Source organism: Electrophorus electricus, chromosome 20 (genome assembly GCF_041902795.1).
Source record: "Electrophorus electricus isolate QZ-2024a chromosome 20, ASM4190279v1, whole genome shotgun sequence".
In the NCBI taxonomy this organism is placed as follows: Eukaryota; Metazoa; Chordata; class Actinopteri; order Gymnotiformes; family Gymnotidae; genus Electrophorus; species Electrophorus electricus.
Window position 1 is genome coordinate 3,174,982 of NC_137516.1, and position 22,048 is coordinate 3,197,029.

General features: G+C 49.8%; 1 protein-coding gene across 2 annotated transcripts in view; it reads right to left on the minus strand.

Moving 5' to 3' along the window:
• Positions 1-2,718: 2,718 nt before the first annotated feature.
• bmp1a (bone morphogenetic protein 1a) overlaps positions 2,719-22,048 on the minus strand; it is a 41,531-nt gene continuing 22,201 nt past the window's right edge. For both annotated transcript variants that reach the window (XM_035536498.2, XM_081703059.1), the window contains 16 exons: positions 20,226-20,404; positions 19,334-19,439; positions 13,694-13,818; positions 11,209-11,324; positions 10,864-10,966; positions 10,639-10,755; positions 10,023-10,168; positions 9,253-9,448; positions 8,773-8,898; positions 7,096-7,256; positions 6,210-6,390; positions 5,890-6,015; positions 5,255-5,382; positions 4,855-5,068; positions 4,240-4,490; positions 2,719-3,137 (listed from right to left, as the gene is read on the minus strand). In XM_035536498.2, the coding sequence (XP_035392391.1) occupies positions 3,000-3,137; positions 4,240-4,490; positions 4,855-5,068; positions 5,255-5,382; positions 5,890-6,015; positions 6,210-6,390; positions 7,096-7,256; positions 8,773-8,898; positions 9,253-9,448; positions 10,023-10,168; positions 10,639-10,755; positions 10,864-10,966; positions 11,209-11,324; positions 13,694-13,818; positions 19,334-19,439; positions 20,226-20,404 (2,413 nt within the window). In that variant the 3' untranslated portion in view covers positions 2,719-2,999. The remainder of the gene's footprint in view (positions 3,138-4,239; positions 4,491-4,854; positions 5,069-5,254; positions 5,383-5,889; positions 6,016-6,209; positions 6,391-7,095; positions 7,257-8,772; positions 8,899-9,252; positions 9,449-10,022; positions 10,169-10,638; positions 10,756-10,863; positions 10,967-11,208; positions 11,325-13,693; positions 13,819-19,333; positions 19,440-20,225; positions 20,405-22,048) is intronic.

Consider the following 22,048-nt stretch of genomic DNA (forward strand, 5'->3'; position numbering starts at 1 on the left):
ATCAATACATACACAACCATACAGATTAGATAAATCCAGGGCCATTAATCTTAATCTCCCCCACTGGATTAGTATTACCTAAAACACATCTGTTTGCATCATCTTATGGGTTATCTACAGATCACAAGGCCATGGCCTCACTACTCAGTAGTGGAGCTACAACACTTCCACCACTCCACCACTTTAAAAAAAAAAAAAAAAAGAAGCTAAATAGAATACAAATACAAGTGTATCGAGTTAAAAATGAATACTCTCCTCAACAGAAAATCTGTTTGGTGGTCAGTGCTCATCAGACAATTGCTGGAATTTTAGAGAGCCAATGTCAGAAGAGAATAAAAGCATGGTGGTGGGGATGGGGCAGCTAGGGAACATGGCATTGGCTGAACTCAAACCACGACTCTGCTTTGAAAAACCTTTACCTTCCATAAGTGTTGCACCAGCTCACAGCCCGAGAGCGACAGTCACCTACGCCGGAGCGTGCAAGGTCGGAAGTGAACACATGCCGGTGCGAGGGAGACTGGAGCTGGCGCGATGAAACCTGAGACGAGGAAAGCTGGAAAAATCCACAGAGACGAAGGGGAAAGAAGAAGATCAGAGGAGATCACAGGCTCAGTGAGAGATGAAAGGAAACCCACCAGTCGCCTTCTAAAGATTTCTGCAGGTGGGAAAAGGGGGGACACCTGGTAAATAATTTAGGGTGAGGTGGATGGTTAGGCCGGAGATGGAGAAAAGAATGCTTCCGACTGATCAGCTAAGCTCTGGGTAGCTTATACACCGGACGCACGGAAACACAAACACGTACACGCTTCCCACTAGTCTGGCAGATCCGATCGTATCCTGTTCTTGAAAAGGGCCTGGAAAAATTAGTGGGATCGGAACGAGCACGAGAACGCAGTGAGCGAGGAACGAGGGAGAGCCGGTATACAGAATGCGGCGGATGCAGCCCAACACCTAGGACATGCACGAGGATGACCACAGAGAAAACAACCAGTGAAGCAACACTGAAGTGCCATCTGGGGCTGAACGGCACTGACCCAGAGACGACTGCCAAGACACTACACCCCACGCATCTTAAAACTCCACAAGGCCTACGCTACTACGAGGCTTCTACAATGAATTCTCTCATCCATTACTACTCCGTTTCTAGAGGGCGGCTATATGAATGTGAACATAATGCTCACGAAAGGAACAGAAAACACGATTCTTCTTTATTCATTAGAAAATGTGCACATGCGGACCACTCTTGTACAGAATCATTCTTAGAATAAACAGTGGATGATGCATGAGACTCATTTTTCCACAGAAGCTCCAGACAGCCTCTGTGCTGCTCACTGAGGTACTTGGTTGGTTGAAGTTTCCCATTCCAACTGATCCGAGATCTGCCCGAATCTCCCCAACACCTCTGGCCCTGGAACAGCGTGTGGGGTATGTGTGCACATACTAGCCAAAGTCTGAGGTATAAATGAGAGCTTCTAAAGGCAACTGAGGGCAATCAAGGAATTTAAAAAATATATCCAGCCATTCCACTACGGCGAGGAGAGCCTCACCCAGACCCTTCATCATGCCTGCCCGTAAAAGAACTCGCAGGGCGCACCTCCGAGATGTTAACGCATCCGGCTCAACCGCGCCGATACCTTTCTCAGCCGCCCGTCTGAGATATTACTGGGATTGTGGGAGGTGTTCGCCCAACAAAGCGAGGCTTGAACGAAGGGAGACAGAGAAAGAGCAGAGATGGCGAAAGCAGACGAAAGCAGAAAGAGAAAGAAGCAACACAAAAAAATCCGAGTGAGCTGGCGAGAGCGCAGAGCCCCCTCTCCCCCGACCACGCGAGAGGAAGACAGAAAAGAACCGGAGAACTGTGAAATGAGAAATGTTCTGAAGGAGAAAAAACTAGGGCATGGTGTAAGGACTGGAGAGAACAGTTGAAGGAATTAGTTCATCTGAGGGGACGTCATTAAGGAACAGAAGCTGGAGGAAGGTGTGTGTTGAAGGTCAAAATTACACGCATCATGTCGGACATAGAAATTAAACAGCCAGCAGACAAGGGCCACATTTTTGTTCTTTAGTCTTTTAATATGATAACTGCTTCTTTTAATTTTCCGTGATTATGGTAATATGGGAAGGAGCTTCCTGGATGATTGGCCAGGAAAAATAATGGGATTAATAAACGCAGGTGCAGTCACATCTTAAAATTCCCGTTTGGGTGTCTTTCTCCACCCCACTCCCCTCCCCGGATACCTGTTATTACATGCATCTTTCTGACATACAGTGTCAATAACTCAAGTAGTGGATATGAATCCGGCCGGGCTCAGAGGTACGCCAAAAGTGAAGAGAAACAAAGATGGAGGTTTCCCATAATGCATCAGGGACACACATGGAGCCGTCTCTTGATCCCTCCTTCATCGATTGGTCCTCATCTGTCTCCTTCATTTGTGGTGCTGCCGCCTGTCTCATTGAGCTCCATTACTCCCTCCCTGTCGAAATCCTGAGGACTCTCTCTTTGTGCTCGCACATGCGGATGTGTGTGTGTGTGTGTGTGTGTGTGTGTGTGTGTGTGTGTTTGTTTCAATAGCATTTATTTCGGCTCATAAAAAACAAAACAACAAAACATAGGATCCATGGTGATCAGGACCTTGTCAGCTATGCTCCTCTACCCAATCCCCACACCACCCACCTACCCCCCACCCCCAAACCGGAATTCCCCCCTATACCCCCAGTCCAGATAAACTCCCCTCCTCCTACCCCAAGCCCACCCTCACATCATAATCATAAAAAAGGTAAAAACAAGGTCGGTTGCGGAATGGCTTTACTCCTCACAGTCAGTAGGGGGCGCCAGAGCCCCTGGGAACTACTGAGGTGCGGTTGGCGTTCTTGCGGCTGGTCCGTTGAGTCTGGGTGTTCTTGGCGGCCGGGGGGCTCCGAGCGACAGGTGAGGCCCTCCCCTTGGGGCCCCTACTCTTCCCCCTAGGCCTTGCATGGCCCCTCCCGGCCACTAGGGGTCACTTCTTACGAGAGTGGAGAGTGTCCTGAAACTTAGTGCTGGTGTAGCGAACGTGGAATCCCTTCTTGTTGATGGTGTCATCCGAGCGGAATTTGATGACAATAGAGTCGCCAGCAGAGTAGATCTCCTCGGGAGGCTGAGGACATGCACGTACAAGCACACAAAGAGGGAGAAAGACACAGAGATGTTGGCATTATCCCTTAACTGAATACATTTGTTTTCATTAAAACTGCAAGTTAAGCTTCGAGACACCATTATCAACAGGCACTTTTAGTCAAATCAAACATTTAAGAAATTTTTGTCTTCCTACTTCTAAAACAGAGAAATCTCTCCTCCTTTATGTGGAATATTTTCTTAACAACTGAATCGCCCCTTGTGGGCTCGCTCTCTCTCTCTCTCTCTCTCTCTTTCTCTCTCTCTTTCTCTCTCTCTCCCTCTCACACACACACAGCCATCATGCCAGCAAGCCCCTGACTCCTCTGTGGCTCCGCCTCCAAAGGGTGGGCCAATGCTCAGCGGTGGTACCCGCTTACACCCAAAACTCAGGGCCGACCCAAACAACGTCGCACCAGGGCAAAGCGTCCAGTCAGTACCATCGGAGTTTTAGAACTTTTATCCCTCAGTGAAAAATCTAAAGATCAAAAGATCACAGCCAATAAAAAAGGCCTTCGAGGAGGAGGAGGAGGAGGCAGCACAATCCCAGATTATGCTTCACGCCAACCCCCATCCACTTTGTCAACGCCCTTTTCATTACGTCTCTCCTACATGTCAGTGAGGCTAGCTAGTGCCCCCTGGTGTAGACGCCGCATTAACGCCCAGGACGTAAGGAGACGGAGGAACCAGAGACTCTGGGCTGTCTAATTTACTGCTCGGGTCTCCTGGCTGAAGGCGGGAGAGAACCGCACTGTGAGAACCTCATGCTGCCAAAGGCTTGGTTTAATGAACACTACAGTTGATGTAGTGCTTCACAAGTGACTGCCTGCGACGAGCACGTGATAACGCAGCTGTACAAGGTGTAGCAGTAAAATCCGACTATGAATTTTTCAAACCTGAAACCTAAAACTATTGAAATCCAAACGCTACATCGTGCATATGATTATTATTTTTAAATTTTTTTTGCTGGGCCCAGAGGATGGAGGCCATGTAGCCTCATTAATCATTTAACGCAGCCCATCTAAAACCGTAATGTCTGATTCCCGTTGGCTGAGGCACACGGAGCACCAGGCAGGAGGCGTTACCCCAGAACCGCAGTATCGACCCAGCCTTGGCGCCTTGGTGTCTGCGCCGTCGAACAGCTCCATGTAGTCGTAGCCACAGTCGGCCTCCTCCTCGATCTCGAACGTCTGGAAGATGAGCTCCACACCGTAACCTTTCTCGGCAGAGATCACCCACTGGCAGTCGGACGCGCCTGGGTAGTTGTTGTCCCCGAACTGGGCGTGCGAGTAAAGGTCTTTGGTCTTGACCTCTGCTTTGAGATGACCGCCGCACTCTGGGAACAGAGGGGAGGGAATCGTGACCGGCACGCCCGGGAAGGTGACCGAATGGGACAGGACACAGCTGCCCGGCTGGTTCCTGAACAGGTATGCTTAATAAACAACCCAGTGGCCTTGTAGCGTACGCACGAGCGCACAAAGCTTCCGCGCGCCCCTGAAAATCTTAGAACGGTAGGAAAACAAAGTGGCTCTACGGATGCATTCTGCAGCGCATGCGCAGTGTGAGTAAGAATCAATTCTCCGAACGGCTCTACGGCACAGCAGAACCGAGCGCCGTCTTTGCACGCTGGGGTGTATATGTGTGTGTGTGTGTGCGCGCGTGTGTGTGTCGGAGCGCCGCGCTGAGCTCCACCTGCGCACCTGCGGTGTGAGAGGCCTCGAATCCTTTCTTCTGCACAGAGTTGTCGGAGAAGAAACGGACGAAGATCCGGTTGCCGCTGGACGTGACGGGCAGCGGCTTCTTGGAGCCGCAGTAGCGGCCCAGGCTGGGCGCCTTGCCGTCGCGCCCGTCGTAGATCTCCACGTGGTCGTAGGCGCACTCCAGGTGGGGCTCCATGTCGATTTCGTTGAAGGCCTGCGGGGCAAAGGGAGACCCGGCAGAGTGAGGAAAAAAAAACCAAAACAAAAAAACGCCCTGCCTGACCTCGGCCAGGACCGGCGGCTCTGGTGATTATTAGCGCACGTAACGTGGACTCTCCTCGGTCCGATACGCGGACCTGTCCGGAAGGTGAAGGGGGAGAACAGACTGGTGGGAACGTACGATTTTGATGCGGTGTCCTGGCGTGGTGGACAGGGCCCAGGTGCAGGCCTTCTTGCTGGGGTACTTATCAGGCCAGTTGGGGCTAGTGATGGTTCCGCTTACGCTGTTCACGGTGTGATCGCAGCCAGCTGCAGGACGGCAAGGAACAGGACACTCGGGTCATCCTCGGGACACACGCCCGACCCGAACACTCTGCACACCAGCTCGTACTTTCTTTTCTTTCATCCCTGTTTTATCTTTTATTTTCTTGTTCCTTTGATTTTTACTGAAACCCATCCAATGGTTCACCCTCCCAGCCTCTAATTTCTCTCTCTCTGTGCCTTATCCTCAATTGGAAAGGATGGTCTATAAATACCCTCCTGGCGTTAGTGTCAGGGAGCTGAGATCGACAGGGAGGGTTTTAAATAACCGCGAGCAGGCTGCTCTTGGCTTCCTACAGCTCACCAGCATTCTTTAGCTACAGGTTTATCTAAATCAGCTTAAGGGGACAGAGCAAAATCTGTTTCTCCACCCTATGGAAGCAGAATGGAGAACAGACCGGCCTTGATAGCTTCCTACAAAAGCGCAGTGTGTGTGTGGGGCTTCCGTGCGGTTCTGTAGGTGGCGTGCATGCGTGGGTGTTCGCTTATTCTCACCTTCTTTGCAGTCGTGTTTATTCTCATGCAGCACGAAGCCGCTCCGACACTGACAACTGTAGCTGCCGAAGGTGTTCACACACTCATGCTGGCACCCGCCGTTTTCCTTCGAGCACTCGTCCTTATCTGTGAGCAGACAGGCAGCAAGCTTAGTGACCACACACACACACACACACACACACACACACACACACACACACACACACACACACACACACACACACACACACACACACACTGCCTTCCTTTTCGCCGGCACCACCTCTCACAGGACTAAAGTGTCTTTCTCTGACTCTCTCCTTAGCGAGCTCTCCCCGTACCTGAGAAGAACTGAGCCTTGAAGCCCTTCTTGGAGACGGTGTTGTCGGATTTGAACTCGATGCGCATGTTGTTGTACTGAGAGGTGATGGCCTCTGGCTTTTCCACGCCGCAGAACTTTCCATGGAGCCTGGAGTCCGCGGAGAGTCCACTCCGCACCTCCACAAAGTCGTACTTGCACACCTGTGCGGGGGAAAAGACGAGCAGGCTGGGAAAGGCAGGAGTGCTTCATCGCTGTGCCCGCCCTGCGGAGGATTTAATCCCATTTGCTTCGAGCTGACCTGCAGACGCAGTGTGGGTCAGGACAAACCTTAGCTGCTCAAGACAACCCCAAACAAACGTTTACTCAAGGCATGAGAGAAAGAGCTCTTGATATTTCCACAATACGCTCTCAGTGTGAACTGAATTGGTTGTCCCTCAGTGCAAACTGAATTGGTTGGGTCTCAGTGTGAACTGTTTTGATTGGCTCTCGCTGTGAAATGAGTTGGTTGGCTCCAAGCCTACGAACGAACCCTTTGAATTTTAAAGCCCCAAGGTTCTTCTACTCCTCATGTGCTCCCATGATCTGATCACTAAGACACTACATACCCCCCTACACACACACCTCCACTTAAATCCATCTGGAGTTTAGGAGTCCCAGAACCTGGAACACCAAACATTTCTAGAGGAAATCAATCCAACCCACTGAGCCGAGGGAAAATCAGGAACCAGGACTGAAAGGGAACTGTAGCTGGATACCTTAAGTTCAGTGCATGTGCTACAATTTGTGTAGCATGATTTATCTGTGATCTGTCCCAGCCACTACCATTACTACAACAACAACAACAACAACAACAACAACAACAACCACCATGCAGCAATGAATAAGAACATAGTCCTAGTGCTCACGTCGTTGCCCTCGGTCTCGAAGACGTCGAAGAGCAGAGTGATGCGGTACTGCGTGGGTGCCACCAGCTGCCAGATGCAGTTCTTGTTGGGCGGGTACTCGCGGGGCCAGCCTGGGCTGGTGATGGAGCCGTTCAGCTTGGTGATGAAGCCACCGCAGGCCGCTGGAGAGGCAGAGGAGGAGGAACAGGAGAGGCAGAAGCTCCGTTAGACGTCCCGCCTCAGCATGCGTGCAGGCGCCCTCGTCACGCCCGCAGGTGGGGGGGAGAGACGGAGCTCCGTCGGCCCGCCGCGCGGAAGGCGCCGAAGCAGCTAAATGGCCCGTGGATGACGAGAAGGTGGGAGGTGTGGAGAGAGCGAGCGCGCGGGAAACGAGAAGGACGCACGATTCACGCAGCAGTGCCGCTCGTGGCGGCACGGCACCCGAGCCGGTTCAAAAAGGGAACGCGCGCGAAAGATCACACTTGTGCAGTGCCCGCGTAGAACCCGTGGCCACAAAGGCAGCACTTAGATTTAGATGTCCCTGCCCCAAGCTCCTGGATTTGGCATACACCAGGGCTCATCAATTACCCCTTAAGAACATGCTGTAATTAGTGTACGCAATTATGACAGCTGGACTTTAATTAAAGCCTCCGAAGAAGAAAGCCCTCGGGCCTATAAGCTCAGTATGCGCGAGAACGGCACACGCATTTATTTTTAGCAAGATTCAGATCGGCAAGCATTGTTGACGGCCATCCTCGCGAGCCCGGGGAGTCGGTGGCATTGCCATGGCAACCACACGCCGCCACCAGAACGTCCGAGTTTGTATTTAGCTCCGGCCCCGGTGTGCAACGATACTGTGCCTCACAACGGCGTGTGCGGGGGAACCCCGCCACTCCCCGAGCCTGTCAGCCCTCTGCGCAACAGTAGCGGAGTCTCTGCGGGGTTATGGGTGTCGGAGCTGAGCTGCTAGACAGGCGGCTCCACTTGGAACAGAAAGGCTGAACGCTCGGCTCACGACAGGTAGCAGAACTGCAGACCTGAAAAGGGGACAGAACTGAACAGAACTGCAGATCTGGAAGTGATCTTTTTAAAAACCCCAACATAGCAGTAGACTTTTTTTTTTGCAGTGACAGCATGAATACAGGATATGTAACTTGGATAAATCTGAAGTCACTGCAACAGAGAACATCATGACAAATTAAAGGTTTCAAGTTCCCCTAAATAGCTCACCAAACATGGTGGAATGTAAGTGGGGTTAAACTGGCTAGAACAGTTGCTGCAGTAACATGGACTGGCCACCGGAGGCAGTATGTGGTCACAATTGAGAGGAAACTGGAACTGGAGAACTTGACTTATGGGCAGATTTAAGGGAATGATGTTTTGGTGTTTTCCTGAAGTTTGTGTGAACCACTGAATTTACAGCTCAAGAAGTGTCAGATGGTTGCATTCAGAAAACTGAAAGATTGTTAATACAGCTCAACACTTACAAAGAGAGACACACATCGCTATGGAAATCTTATGAAATAAATTTCATGACACGCCACATTCTACAGATATACAGTTTCTCAGTGCAGAATCAAATGACGTCCGTCATTCCTCCTTGACCCAGTCTGGCCATTTCTTAGCCCTCCACCATTCATCTGCCACACTGAGGTCACGACGAGGGGGTCGTGAGGAGTTCAGGGGTCACATACTCACCCTCACAGCTCCTCTTATCTGCGGCCAGCTCGTAGCCCGGGTCGCAGGCGCACTTGTAACTTCCCAGCGTGTTCATGCAGCGCTGTTCGCAACGGCCGTTGTCAGGCCGCGAACACTCGTCCATCTCTGCGGAGACACACAGGAGTGGCGGGGTTGAGCCGACCCTCCTTATAAAGCAGGAGGGGTGGCGGGCACGTGGAGACAAACAACAGTCACGATATTCACAACAACGCAGCCGGCTAATCGAGAGGCTCGGAGATTGTCGTCTCCACAGTGAACGTGGACCCTTCCGGGGAGCACGCTCCATTCCTGTGCCCAGCCTTCCGGGAAGCACGCTCCATTCCTGTGCCCAGCCTTCTGGAAGCACAATCCATTCCCGTGCCTAGCCTTCCGGGGAGCATGCCATTCCTGTGCCTAGGCTTCCCGGGGAGCATGCCATTCCTGTACCTAGCTTTCCAGGGAGTGCACTCCATTGCTCACCTTTAAAGAAGTTGGCGGCAAAGCCGGCCTTGTTGACGGAACCGTCGGAGACGAACTTCATCCACAGTTGGTTGGAGCTGCTCTTGATGTCGTCGGGCTTGTCATATCCGCAAAAGCGGCCCAGGAGAGGGCTGCTCTCAGAGTTTCCGTCCCGGACCTCCAGATAGTCATAGGCACAGCTGTCATGCCTCTCGATCTGGAGAGGCAGGGTGGGGGGGTGGTTAAGTGATACAGAGGCAGAAACGGAGATGCAACGCGCTGGAACAGCCAGACAAATTTATCTCCTGAAAGAGACCCAACTTCATGACCTAACGTCACTCCGAACAACTCGATGCGGCTCCCTCCCTTCGAGGGCCAGCGGTCTGAACGGCCTGCGCTCCTCGTGGGAGGATCATGCAGAACACGTTGTTTTATTTACACCAGCTGGCTGCAGTCTAAACCAAACACTGCGAAACCAAACAGGCGTCATGCTGCAGCGCAGCACTGGAACGGGTAGGCAGAGCAGAGCAGGAGTCCAACATACAGCAAACACAGACGTTCGTTTATATCTCCACGGATTCCTGCAGCCCAGTTACAGTCCAGCTTTCAAATAATCTCCGAAAAAAGTACAAGCGCTGTAAAAATGAAATATGCAGAATGAAGACAGATTTGCATAAATTAATTTTTGCTCATAAAATTGCATTTAGAAAAACACATGCATGAAAAACAACAGTGGGGTTTATAAGTCTTTCATAACTTTTAATAAAATCACTAGTAACTTTACTACTTACCTCAAAGGACTGAAACGTTAGGCCTACATGGTAGCTCTGAGCCACAGTTATCTTCCACACACACACTTTATTGGGTCTGTAGTCGTCTGGGTAGTTGGGAGACTGGATCTGTCCGTTATCCTTCTTAACCTCGCCACCACAGATAGCTGTTCGGTGATACAGGTGACGTAGAATTTTTTAGCCATCATCATCATCATCTCCAGTCATCATCATTAACACTACTAAACTACACAGACAGGCTGCCATTTCTGTGATAGACGTGTGCTTGATTTTAAGGTAGTGTGAGTCTAAGTCTAGACTAGACAACACAGTGCACTCAAAAGAGGGCTGTACTCAGGTGAAGGCTACACCACGCCTTCATCAGTCTCATGACTGCTATTCCAAGCACACCCGTGCTGTACTGCGTCGACTCCGTGTGGCCAGATCTCTGTTAGACAGCTCAGAATGGATTACGTCACATGGCCTCTGCTAGCTAATGTCGGGCTGTCCTGGTCTGTCCCCATCAGTCTAAGCACACGGTCAGCCAGGCTTGCCTGGGCGGCGCTAATGGCAGTCAAAAGGCAGTGCAGAGGAGTGCACGGCGTTTCTGCAGGTTTTAGGGTGAAGTTGGAGGTACCTTCATAGACAGCAGAGAAGCCTTTTCCCACCCAGTTGCTGCTGCTACGAAATTCAATCCACAAACGGCTGTCCGTCGAAACGATCGGCTCGGGGAGCTTGTCGCCACAGAAGCGGCCTAAGCACGCAGACGCGTGGTTTTAAAATCAACTGCATTCACAGGCTTTGGAACGTTCATGCATTCATGATGTGAATGGGGATGGGGGCAGGTTTATCTCAGACAGACCTTTCAGGGGAGCTTTCCTCCAGTATCCGTCTCTGATCTCCACGTGGTCGTACCAGCACAGATGGCTCCGATACAGGTCCATGGAGGTAAAGTTTAGGATGATCTAAAAAGCAGGCGGACCCAGATGAGACAGTTATATTCGAGCTATATTCTATAAGACTTTAAAGGGCCATCTGGACTTCCGGCACGTCCTAATTGCTCTAATTACTTCAAGGTTTCTTTCTTCGTCTTATTAAATCAGAAAGAAGGCTGAGGCGCCGATGTCATTCTTGGCGGTGTTGGCTAGTCGAAGTTGGTTAAAAGGGACGATGCCATGGAGCTTCCCGACTGTGCTGGGCTGCTCACCTTCTCGCCGGGTGTGACGGAGATCCTCCAGATACAGTGCATATACGCAGAGTAGCCATTGGGGAAACCGGGAGAGGAGAAGTTCCCACTACTCTCCTGAAGACTGTCTCCACATCCTACCATGGTCGACAGCCAGAGGGAGAGAGAGAGAGAGAGAGAGAGAGAGAGAGAGAGAGAGAGCACGAGAGAGGGGGAGAGGGAGCGAAAGAGAGAGAGAGAGAAAGAGAGAGAGGGGGGGAAGGGGAGGGAGAGAGAGAGAGAGAGAGGGAGGGAGCAAGAGAGAGAGAGGGAGAGAGAGAGAGAGAGAGAGAGAGGGAGGGAGGGAGAGAGAGGGAGGGAGCAAGAGAGAGAGAGAGGGAGAGAGAGAGAGAGAGAGAGAGAGAGAGGGAGCAAGAGAGAGAGAGAGGGAGAGAGAGAGAGAGGGAGAGAGAGAGAGGGAGGGAGAGAGATGAGGATTTGGGGAGGGAGAGAAAAGAAAGTTCATGATAAAGGTGATTTACAATCAACATTCACGAGGGCGCACCCTGACCACAGCACACTGAAGTATTTACTGCACGGGGGAGTGTGATATATTCTTCTCAGGGATGTAGCACCATGACAGGGAGAGAGAGCTTAGAGGAACACACTGCGGTGAGCTTGATAATGTGAGCGTGATGAGCTGCACATCTGTTTTTAATCTTCAGAGGTGCGCGAGGCAAGGCGTGCCGTTTCTGAACACCACTCTCACAGAAGAATGCAGTGTCACCCTGATCCTAGTAGATAGGATACGCAAGTCAAATTGTAGCAACACAACGACAGCGCCGAGTCTCAACTCATCTCTGCTCGAAATCCGACACCCGCTGTCCACAGGACTACACAGAGTACTAATAACTCACCTCTGTCCAATATCTCACACATGTTGCCTTTAAAACTATACTAAGTCTTAATAATTCAGCCCTGTTCAAATTACGGTTTTCTTCACAAACTCGCAGAGACACCTGTAGCTCTGTGCGAAATTCAGCCAAACACAAACCAGTCGGTGGGAGGACATGTGCATGAGTACAGCCCCGTCCACGGAGCACCCGGGACTCTGAACTGAGGCTTTTTCCTTTTCCCTGTTCCAAGACCTTCACGGTAATGTCTCCTACACTAAACGATGCTTGGAAAAGGAGCAGAGCGTCAGCAGAAACCCCAGAATTTCAGAGGTCAGTCCATTTCAGGCGGGAGGGTTCTTGAGGTTGGGCAGCCTCGTTAAAGCCCAACCAGCGTGAGCATGCCAGAGGGGATTCTGGGAGAGGCCTGTGCCCTTTAAAGCCATTTAACAAGCATGCTGGCTGCGTACCGGCACCGCAGGGGGGGATGCAGCGTAAAATCGGGACCTGCCACGCTACCGGAGGGGGAGGCTTTTTTCCCCCTCGCCTCAGATGGCACCACATCGTCCACTCACGCCAACTCTGCGGAAACTGAAGCCACGTGACGCTCGCCCAGCCAGCTTCAGAAGCAGACGGCCATTTATAGAACGGGGGCGACTCAGCGCTGCAATTATCTGCACCTGACCAGTTCAAAGGGCAGGCGCGCTCCTCAGGACGGGCCACTTTTGAAATGATCCAGTTCACTGCCAAAGCTTGAAGCTTTCAACTCACTTGACTCTCCCGTCCAGATGAAATGCTACCCCGAGGTCTCATGTCCTCTTCCCTCCTGAATAATGAGCTGGTAGAGCCTCTGTTGCTGTGTGTTAGGACAGTTCCGTAAACGCTGCCTCTGACCCTCTGCGCTCGTTAACGCTGCCTCTGACCCTCTGCGCTCGTTAACGCTGCCTCTGACCCTCTGCGCTCGTTAACGCTGCCTTACTCCGGGCAACAGCTGTTGTCTCCCCTTCTCTCTGTCTGGGGGTGGGGGGCACAAACTTCCTGTGCTCAGCCAATGTTTACTCGGCCTTCCCACAGACCGGGGCACCAAGGCGACCGTCGCCAAGATACCACGCCACATCAATCGTGGATGCGCAGCTATTTGCAGACAGCATGAACTGTATCTGGGAAGCCTCGTTTCTCATTTGAACGTGCTGGGTTGTGCTGCCCGCTGTACACACACACACGATGGGCAAACAGAAGCCGTAGGTAGTGGATGACACTGGCAACACACACACACACACACACACACACACACACACACACACACACACACACACACACACGACGGGCAAGCAGAAGCCGTAGGTAGTGGATGACACTGGCAACACACATACACACACGACGGGCAAGCAGAAGCCATAGGTAGTGGATGACACTGGCAAAAGATGATCTTCACAGCTTTTATAAAAGCCGCAAAAACAAGATTAGCATTACTTTAGCGTGTAGCATTACTTTAATCTCTCAGATTAAGTACGACAAAAATCCTATACATGGACAGATGTCCCTTTACACGGCCAGGCTGATCCTGCTCTGGTTTTGGGAGAATGTTCGTGCTTGTGCGTCTAAACGCAAGGTTACATAACTGTTGCCCTTACTTGGACACTTGTAAAGTTTGCGTGCCTGTGCGATGTCTCCTTTGCTCAGCCTGGTCCTCTGGCCGATGGGCGGACGGACTCCATTTATGTCATACCGGGGCAGAATGGTGTCCAGGAAAATGCCTCTGTCATTCAACACAGAAGAACATGGAAATGGGTTAGACACAAAAGACCCTGCTGTGGTGGTCACTAGTGGTGTTCTCTCGCTCTCTCTCTCCCTTTCCACCGGCATTACCTTTCTACCGTCTCCTTTTTGCAGATAAAGGATTCCGAACTATAATAAAAACGCGCACGTGCACACGCACATCCAAAACACAAACTCTCAGCTCTGCTCTCACGGAAGAACCGTTCTCCCGATACGACGGAAACGGCATAAATGGTTAAGAAATTAATCAAATTCAAAGCGGCCGTAGATGGAGCAGAGAGGGATCATAGCTTCGACGCGTGGCATCGTAGAACCAGCCAGGCTGCACACGTGCGATGCCGACTCAGGGCCCGGGCCCCGCCGCCAGGCACCGCGATCTGCCCTCCCAGCAGTGGCGGTGAGGCAGGACTCAGGTAGCCTTCCTCGCCTCGGTTCCCAGGGCTGGAGAGGTGGGCAGGGTTTGAATGGGAGCTTGAGGACAACCCTCACGAAGGACAAGCTCAGGGCGGAAAGGAAAAGCAAGGGGACGTCGGGAAGGTCGGAAGACATCGAGGTTGAGGCGTGGAACACACACATTCCCGCTTCTCTTGGGCCTGGTTTAATGCTGGGATTCACAAAAAAACGCATCACCAGTTTTACTTCCACATTTCCAAAAGTCCCCTCCTGGCTATGGTAAACAGGAAGAATCAAATAGCATCCCCTGGCCACTGTTTCTAATCCGAGGGCATTAGTATAGTGGGGGGGAGTTGCGGATGATGCAAAGTTCCATTTGATTTTCACACGAAGCACCAGCACTTCCCATGTGACATCATGGCTCACTTCTATGACTGACTTCCTGACAGATCGACAAACCCACGAGTGTTTTTAGTTCCATGCGTCAAAGAGTGTAAAAACCCTCAAAAATTTCACAAGGGCCTAGCACACGGGTAAACACACACACACACACACACACACACACACACACACACACATATATATATATATATAAAAAAAAAAAACAACAACAAAAAAAAAAAAAACCGTTTGTACAGTACAACAGAATGATTCAGTATCAAAAACCTGTCCCTTTTCTCACCCTCCAGTTCTCACTGACACTTTCCACTAGTTTATCATCCTGCTTTTCTCTGTACGGTCACTGGCAAAGGCTTGCTCGTTTGTCTGTTCCCATGGGAACCATCCTATCAACAGCAGGCATGCTCAAACAGGCCGGCTGAGCTAACCAAAAAACGAAAGCTTCAAAGTTTCAGCTACCCTGTATAAGCAAGTCAGACAAAGCCAATAATCTGAAGTAACATTTGCCACAAGCATTCCGTGTAAACCAGCCAAGACTTCAGAACAAAAACAACAACAGAAAAACATCTGAAATAACAGCAAAGGTAACACTTCACAGCGTTCAATGAATGAGCCTAATGAATCAAAACAAAGTCCTTTCTGGAAACACTCAGTGACGCATCTTGCTATCCCAGCCTTAATAAACGAGCAGGTTAGCCTAGGTGATGGTTTTAGTACTGTCGGACCCACTCAAGGCCAGGCACTAGCTGTGCGGCTGAACGCTAGCTCGCTAGTTGGTGTCAGCTCGCACAAAGGATGAGCTGGTAGCTCTTTATTTGCTTTGGCCCGTCTCCACATGTATCAGTCTCGGGTATAAAAGTATCCCCGAGCGGAATGAGGACGGAGGGCAGGAGGCAGCCAAGGGGATCGAGAAACATGCGCCAGACAAACACCCAAGCGCGCTAACCCGCTCGCCTGAGGGGAAAGTTGAAAACATGGGGGCAGTCCACAAAATCGTAGTCATGGGTGAAGAACCCAGCTTCCCACGGAGATTTACAGTCTGAGCACGCTCCAAACACAGGATGATAAGATGGGGGGGGACGGGACACCCAGAGTCCTTGAGGTGTGGGAGCCAATAAGAACGCAGGGAAGGAGAGGGAAGGAGATCAGACACCTTGCACGGACCTGAGAGGAACACTGAGGTTTAAAATTTGTGTATGTACACAAGTAGAGGGATATGGTGAATATTAAGAATGCCATATTTTTACGGTAAAGGTCTGCTGTGGAGATTTTACACGAACGGCAAAGATCAGCTTTCTTGAAGGTCCGAGTTCATTTCTAGGATCAGTTATCACCCCGTTACTACATTTAGAGCAGGTTTACAGCAAATTCCCAAACTACGGCTCGAGGATAAATCAGAGAGACAGATTCAAACGCCTTTGTTTTGAACCAGATCATTGCTCTCGTGTGATTCCAAGCTTGTCTGCTTTTGTCTTCTGTAATGACGTGGCGTAGGACTCCGCACATGCAAATGTCTGTAAAACATCTGCACGTCACTGCGGACTATAGTGCTGATATCTCATTTTACATGCCATCCAAATCACTTCATCTGGCTTTCTTATGTGTCAATTACAGATTTATATTTATAAAGCCTATAAACTATTTAAAGGATGCCAATTTATTAAAATGTATTTGGGCAACCGAAAGAATGAGAAAGACAATAAGAGGTGGAGTGAGAAAAGACAAACTATAAGAAGAAAGGAAACAGCTGGTTCTCATAAAGAGGCATCGGAGGAATATTCCCATCATAACTCCACGCCCCCATCCCAGCCGCCAATCCTCCATTCCCATCCTCCATCGCATGTGACTGGGCTCATGTTTCTCTCCTTTAAGGAAATTAAGCCTCAGGAGCCAGTCAGGAAAGTCATGGTACGCACATATGGAAAGGGAATAGCACTTTTCCATCAGATCCAGGGACCCCGCCCCTTCCATTCCATTTGGCTAACAATTCTTATCCAATTTCATTGAAATGGAGAATTAAATATTACATTTCTGCTTGGGGAATCAGTTCCAAGTTGACCACTCCGGTTCATTTTCTGGTTCAGTGACTCAAGGGTGTTTATCGCACGCCTAAATGAAGGCTAGTGATAATGGCACATGCTATTAGTAGCATTTGTAAACATAATAGCTCTGTTGAAGGAGGGCTCAGTGCAATGAATGACCCTCTAGAAAGACACCCCCCCTGCCACACACACACACACACACACACACACACAACCCTCTAGAATGACGCATCCACACACACGACCCTCTAGAATGACGCACCCACACACCTGACTCGCTGTACTTGACCTTTAGCAGTGACTTTGACCCCAAAGAACATCTTGGACAAATGAGAGACTAGTCAGTGGAAGAGATTCCAATGTCCCCTGATGAGATCCGAGCACTCCCCTAAAGAAGAGGATCGGATTATGCCTCATGCCTGAGCTCCTCTGGGACACAGCAGGATGAATAATGCAGTTTACCAACACAAAACAACACAGCTTCACATGTGTGTAGAGGGCAAAACAAGAATGCCCACAAATAAACAAACAAGTACATCATGAAGCAGCTTTGTTTAGGAAGAGAGAAAAAACGAAAAGCAGAACCAATACAAAGAAAGAAGAAAGAGGAAGAAATTGCTCCGTTTTACAGTGCTGGGCTTTCTGTCCAGGAAATAAAAGGCCATAAAACGGAAAACAAGACACTTTGATCTGCATTCTTCACAAACCTCCCACAAAAAAAGCCCTAAAGCCGTCGCCTCCCACACGGCCGGCGTCGCCGTGAGTGAGGGACTGAAGAACTGCACCGATCAGGCAAACGAACGCCCCGCGTGAGACGTCCCGACATCACTCTCCGCACGTGACCATATCTACGTGAAACGGCAGGAGTAGCGGACACGGCTAGAAACCTTCAAAGGTTGGTGTCAAAGGCTACCTTCAGTGACAAAGCCATTTGTGCTGTGATCTTTGGGGGGGGGGGGTCTTTTTGCTCACGCTTTTATACGAGAGTACTCGTGTAAACGCCCGGTAGCAGCTGTGGTGTGAACGAAGGCGACTGGGCAAGATTAAACCTAGTTGGGTCTACTGGCCTGTTGCCATAGAAGCAAGGGTGAGCCAGAAGGAGACGCAACGGGGGGAGGTTAGGGAACATTAACCAACTACAAGCGCCTGAAGATTGCGGACCTGCAGAACAGGGCTGCAGTCAGACGCTCGCCAGCTAAAAACCAAGAACTCCAGATCCCCCACTCACTACCCACCCCCCCAAATCTCCCTCTCCCTCCCCTTTCTCCACACACACACACTCACTCACACACGCACACACTCACTCACACACGCACGCACACACACACACACACACACTCTCACACACACTCTCACACACACTCTCACACACACTCTCACACACACTCACGCACGCACGCACACACTCACACTCACACACACACACACACACACTCGCACGCACGCTCGCACGCACGCTCGCACGCACGCTCGCACGCACGCACGCACGCACGCACGCACGCACACACTCACACACTCACACACACACACACACACACACACACACACACACCTCCCCCTTCCTACATGACCGTTCAGTGTACACTGGCACATGAGAAGCACAATGACTTCATTGTCAAAGCTCAGCACAAAAAAAAGAAAAAAAAAGAAAAAAGAAAGCGCTATGCCAGGATCGTGCTGGCATGCTCATCAGTGCCAGGCTCACAGTGCCAGTCCAGGGGCGCGCCGATGCCACACTTTGAGACAACGGACATGGAGCTACAAAGTGCTGAGGGCGGGGGACGAGACAAACCACGTGGACCTTCCTCCAGCCAGCGGAGCGCACTGATGGAGAGAAACAGAAACGCAAACCAGACAGAAATCCATCTGCTTCATTTCCATAACCAGTCAGCCACACGCTGCCAGCACAGACTTGATCTCGGCGTAAACGCCGTCCTCTGATCCATGTTACTGGACGAGGATGCAAATAAGCACTTCAGAATCACCACTCCATGTGATGTTTAAACCATAAGCCACTAATTAATTTATTTATTTATTTATTAATAGTTCATTTATGTTTCCACAAGAAGACAAAACAGACAAACAGAGGATGGCACTACACTGTTTAGTAGAGGATGAAACCAGGGCACCATCAACCAAGCTCCAGCAGATCTAAAGACACCTGAAGATCAAACCTCTGTGCCAGCAGGTAGAAGCCTCTGTCAGCTAGATTAGACTCTGAGCCTTCACAATACGTGATCAGACTCTGAGCCTTCACGACACGTGATATTGCGTTCGAAGGCACACACATCCATCCGTCCTGTTGTGCATGAAACATTATTAACCCACAGGGTCCCGGCAATGGCTGGTCCTTAAAGGGTGACCAGCAGGCTGTGTTTGAGGAGGAACATGCTCTCCACAGGGCTCCAGTCTGGGAGAACCACCAACATGCGGAGTTTGTTCCAACTCAATTAGCCTAATCTAACCCATCTGATCCAATCGGCAAAGGCCTTCAGGCCATCATCTAAACAAGAGAGTTGGAGCGAAACTCTGCAGAGTAGTAGATCTCCAGGAGTGGAAACTGGGCTTCTCTTTCTTTCTAAGTCTAAGCCCACACAATACAGGCACATAAAAACCATGTGGAAATGCTATGGCTGTTGGAGAGTTAATGCCACCTCTTACCTGGAAAATGTATTTCTGGCGTAGTGCATGATGCTATCAAAGTCATAGGTTTCCCCTAGAGAGTCCACTTCCCCGGGCTCCATCTTCAAGAAGTTATACTCCTGTCCTGTGTGGTCAGAGACAGACTGGAGGAAGCCTAATGGAAACTTCTCATGAGGCAGACAGCCACAGCTAAAGCCATTTTCAACGGGGTTTATATATGGTTTTTATATATGGGTTGTCATAATCTATAGGCTCCTTAATGAGTTAAATCCCAAATTAAGATAAAATTCAGACCTAGCAGTTATTTTCAGGCTAAACTGCAGACTAATTTTAAGTTTGTTCACACCGTTAACCTCCGAATGTTTCTCAAGGATTTCTGTTCAGGTTCTGTGCGCTTAGACCACAAAATGACATGGGTAGGTTTTAATTCCAGTGCTTCCATGAGCAGTTGGGACCGTACAAACAAACCCTGGCTACACCTATGAATTAAGATCATGACCTGTGGCAGAGGGTAGCAGTCAGAGATCCATAAATTAGACATTGTTAAGCCATTGCTAAGACACGATCACGGTGAGCAGCAGGTTATTAGCTGAACAGATCTTGGCCCGTCTTCTTAAGTAGGGGTAGGAGGCGTTCTCGGAATGTCGGCACCATGCTCTCATCAGCTCTGGAGAAAAGACATTGGCTAAAACTTCTCTCTCTGTAAGGACACAACCTGAAGTAGAGCCGTCTTTATGGGTGCGTCCTCCAGGTCAAAGCACCAATGAGACAGTTGATTGGCTCATGCCTCGAATTCCAATAAATTAGAAATGGCGCGATTATTTTTGCTTAGGTGACCTTTTGCAAGCCCGCGAGTCCTGTTGCAGCCGCTTCCTGTTGGAGCCATGTGCTGTTTGGCGCAAGGTCATACCTGGCTGGATGTTGTCACGTATGATGCTGACGTGGTCGTCGCGGTCCGGCCGCGTGTGCTCGTGCCAGAACCCGATCACGTGACCGAGCTCGTGCACCACGATTCCGAACTTGTCGCAGTTCTTGCCGATGGATATCGCCTGGGGCCCCCCGCCTCTGCGACCCACATATGAGCAACACCTGTCAGGAAGAGACAAACCGTTACCATTGTTTTACCACGCGGTTACCACCGTCTTTCATTGGAATAACTGTGACTTGAATATCTATGTTCTATGATATAAATGAAACACCAATGATTATGACATGAAGACTGTGGGACCTTAGGGATTGAGTCTGCTGGCTCTAAAGCTCTAGAGTGTTGAGAGGAGGAAAACTGCCGATTGGCTCGGTGTCGCGTGACGTGTGCAACCCAGCTACCATGGGAAGGACACACGTGCGGCCCATCAGCTGAAGAAATGCCCTTTGGATTAGTGTGCTTTGTTCCGAGTGCACACACTGCAACGTGCATGGAAAAAAAAAAGACTGGCAGCTCAGCAGCACGACAGACACACACTCACACACACGGAGCGCCTGTGTGGACGCAACAGGCCACTCTCTAATTACTGAGCAGCCAGTGATTTGCTCCAGAAAACTGCCTTGAACTTTGCACAGTAGACATATGGTTTTTGCGCATGCACACACACACACACACACACACACACACACACACACACGCGCGCCCGCACGCGGTGGTGTTGCCTAAGTAGTCATCAGAGTCTGGTTTGTCTGCTGGCAATAGGAGGAAAAAGGTCCTCTGTATAATACACACCAGCCCTTCCACACATGCACTCTGACAGTCATCGTGTACACTTAGAGGAAAAAAACTCCCTGTATCTCTGCAGAGCTAAAAATGACTAGAAGCAAAAGAGCAGAGAGTGGAAGCACAGTGGTAGTTTATGAAGTCAGTCCACACACAGACAGACACGCAGACACACAGACGCAGACAAACAGACGCAGACGCAGACACCTCCAGCCAGGAACACTGTTAGCAAAAATGATGTTTCATTATTACTAACTGTGTGTACTTACAGCCACTGGCTCTACTAAACTTTAGTTATCTGTTCAAGGATGTTTCAGAGAACTTCATCAGTTCAACTGTACCTCTCCATCCAAGCATCCCTTCCCAATGTTACAGGCATGCTTTGAATAATCTAGAAAAACAAATAAGCATCACCTTCCTCTTTTACCATTTAAATGTATTTATGTATGAACAAGTAAGGAATACATTTCAGCGGAAACAAATTCTATTTGCTACACACACACACACACACACACACACACACACACATATATATATATATATATATATATATATATATATATATACATATAAATACTGCCTGGCCAGAAAAAAGGTCATCGCCTGGATTTAACTAGGCAAATAGGTAAGAGCCTCCCATTGGATAATTACTGCATAGGTAATTGTGTTTCAGCTGGCAACAAGTTATTTAACCCTAACTGATGCAGTGAGTCGCTTGTGATTTGTTAAACAACCATGTAGAAAGACGCTTCCTGTGGTTGTGGGAAAGATGTTAATCTGTTTGAGAAGGGTCAAATTAATTGCATTATTAAAAAGTGGAAGGACAGTAGGGAAACATCATCTTCGAGGAAGGAATGTGGTCAGAGAAAACTCTTGAATGATCGTGTTCGGCGATCACTTAAACGTGTGGTGAAATAAAATCATAGAAAAACAGCAGTAGAACTCAGGGATATGTTTAATAGTGAAAGTAAGAGCATTTCCACACGCACAACGTGAAGGGAACTCAAGAGACGGACTGAACAGCT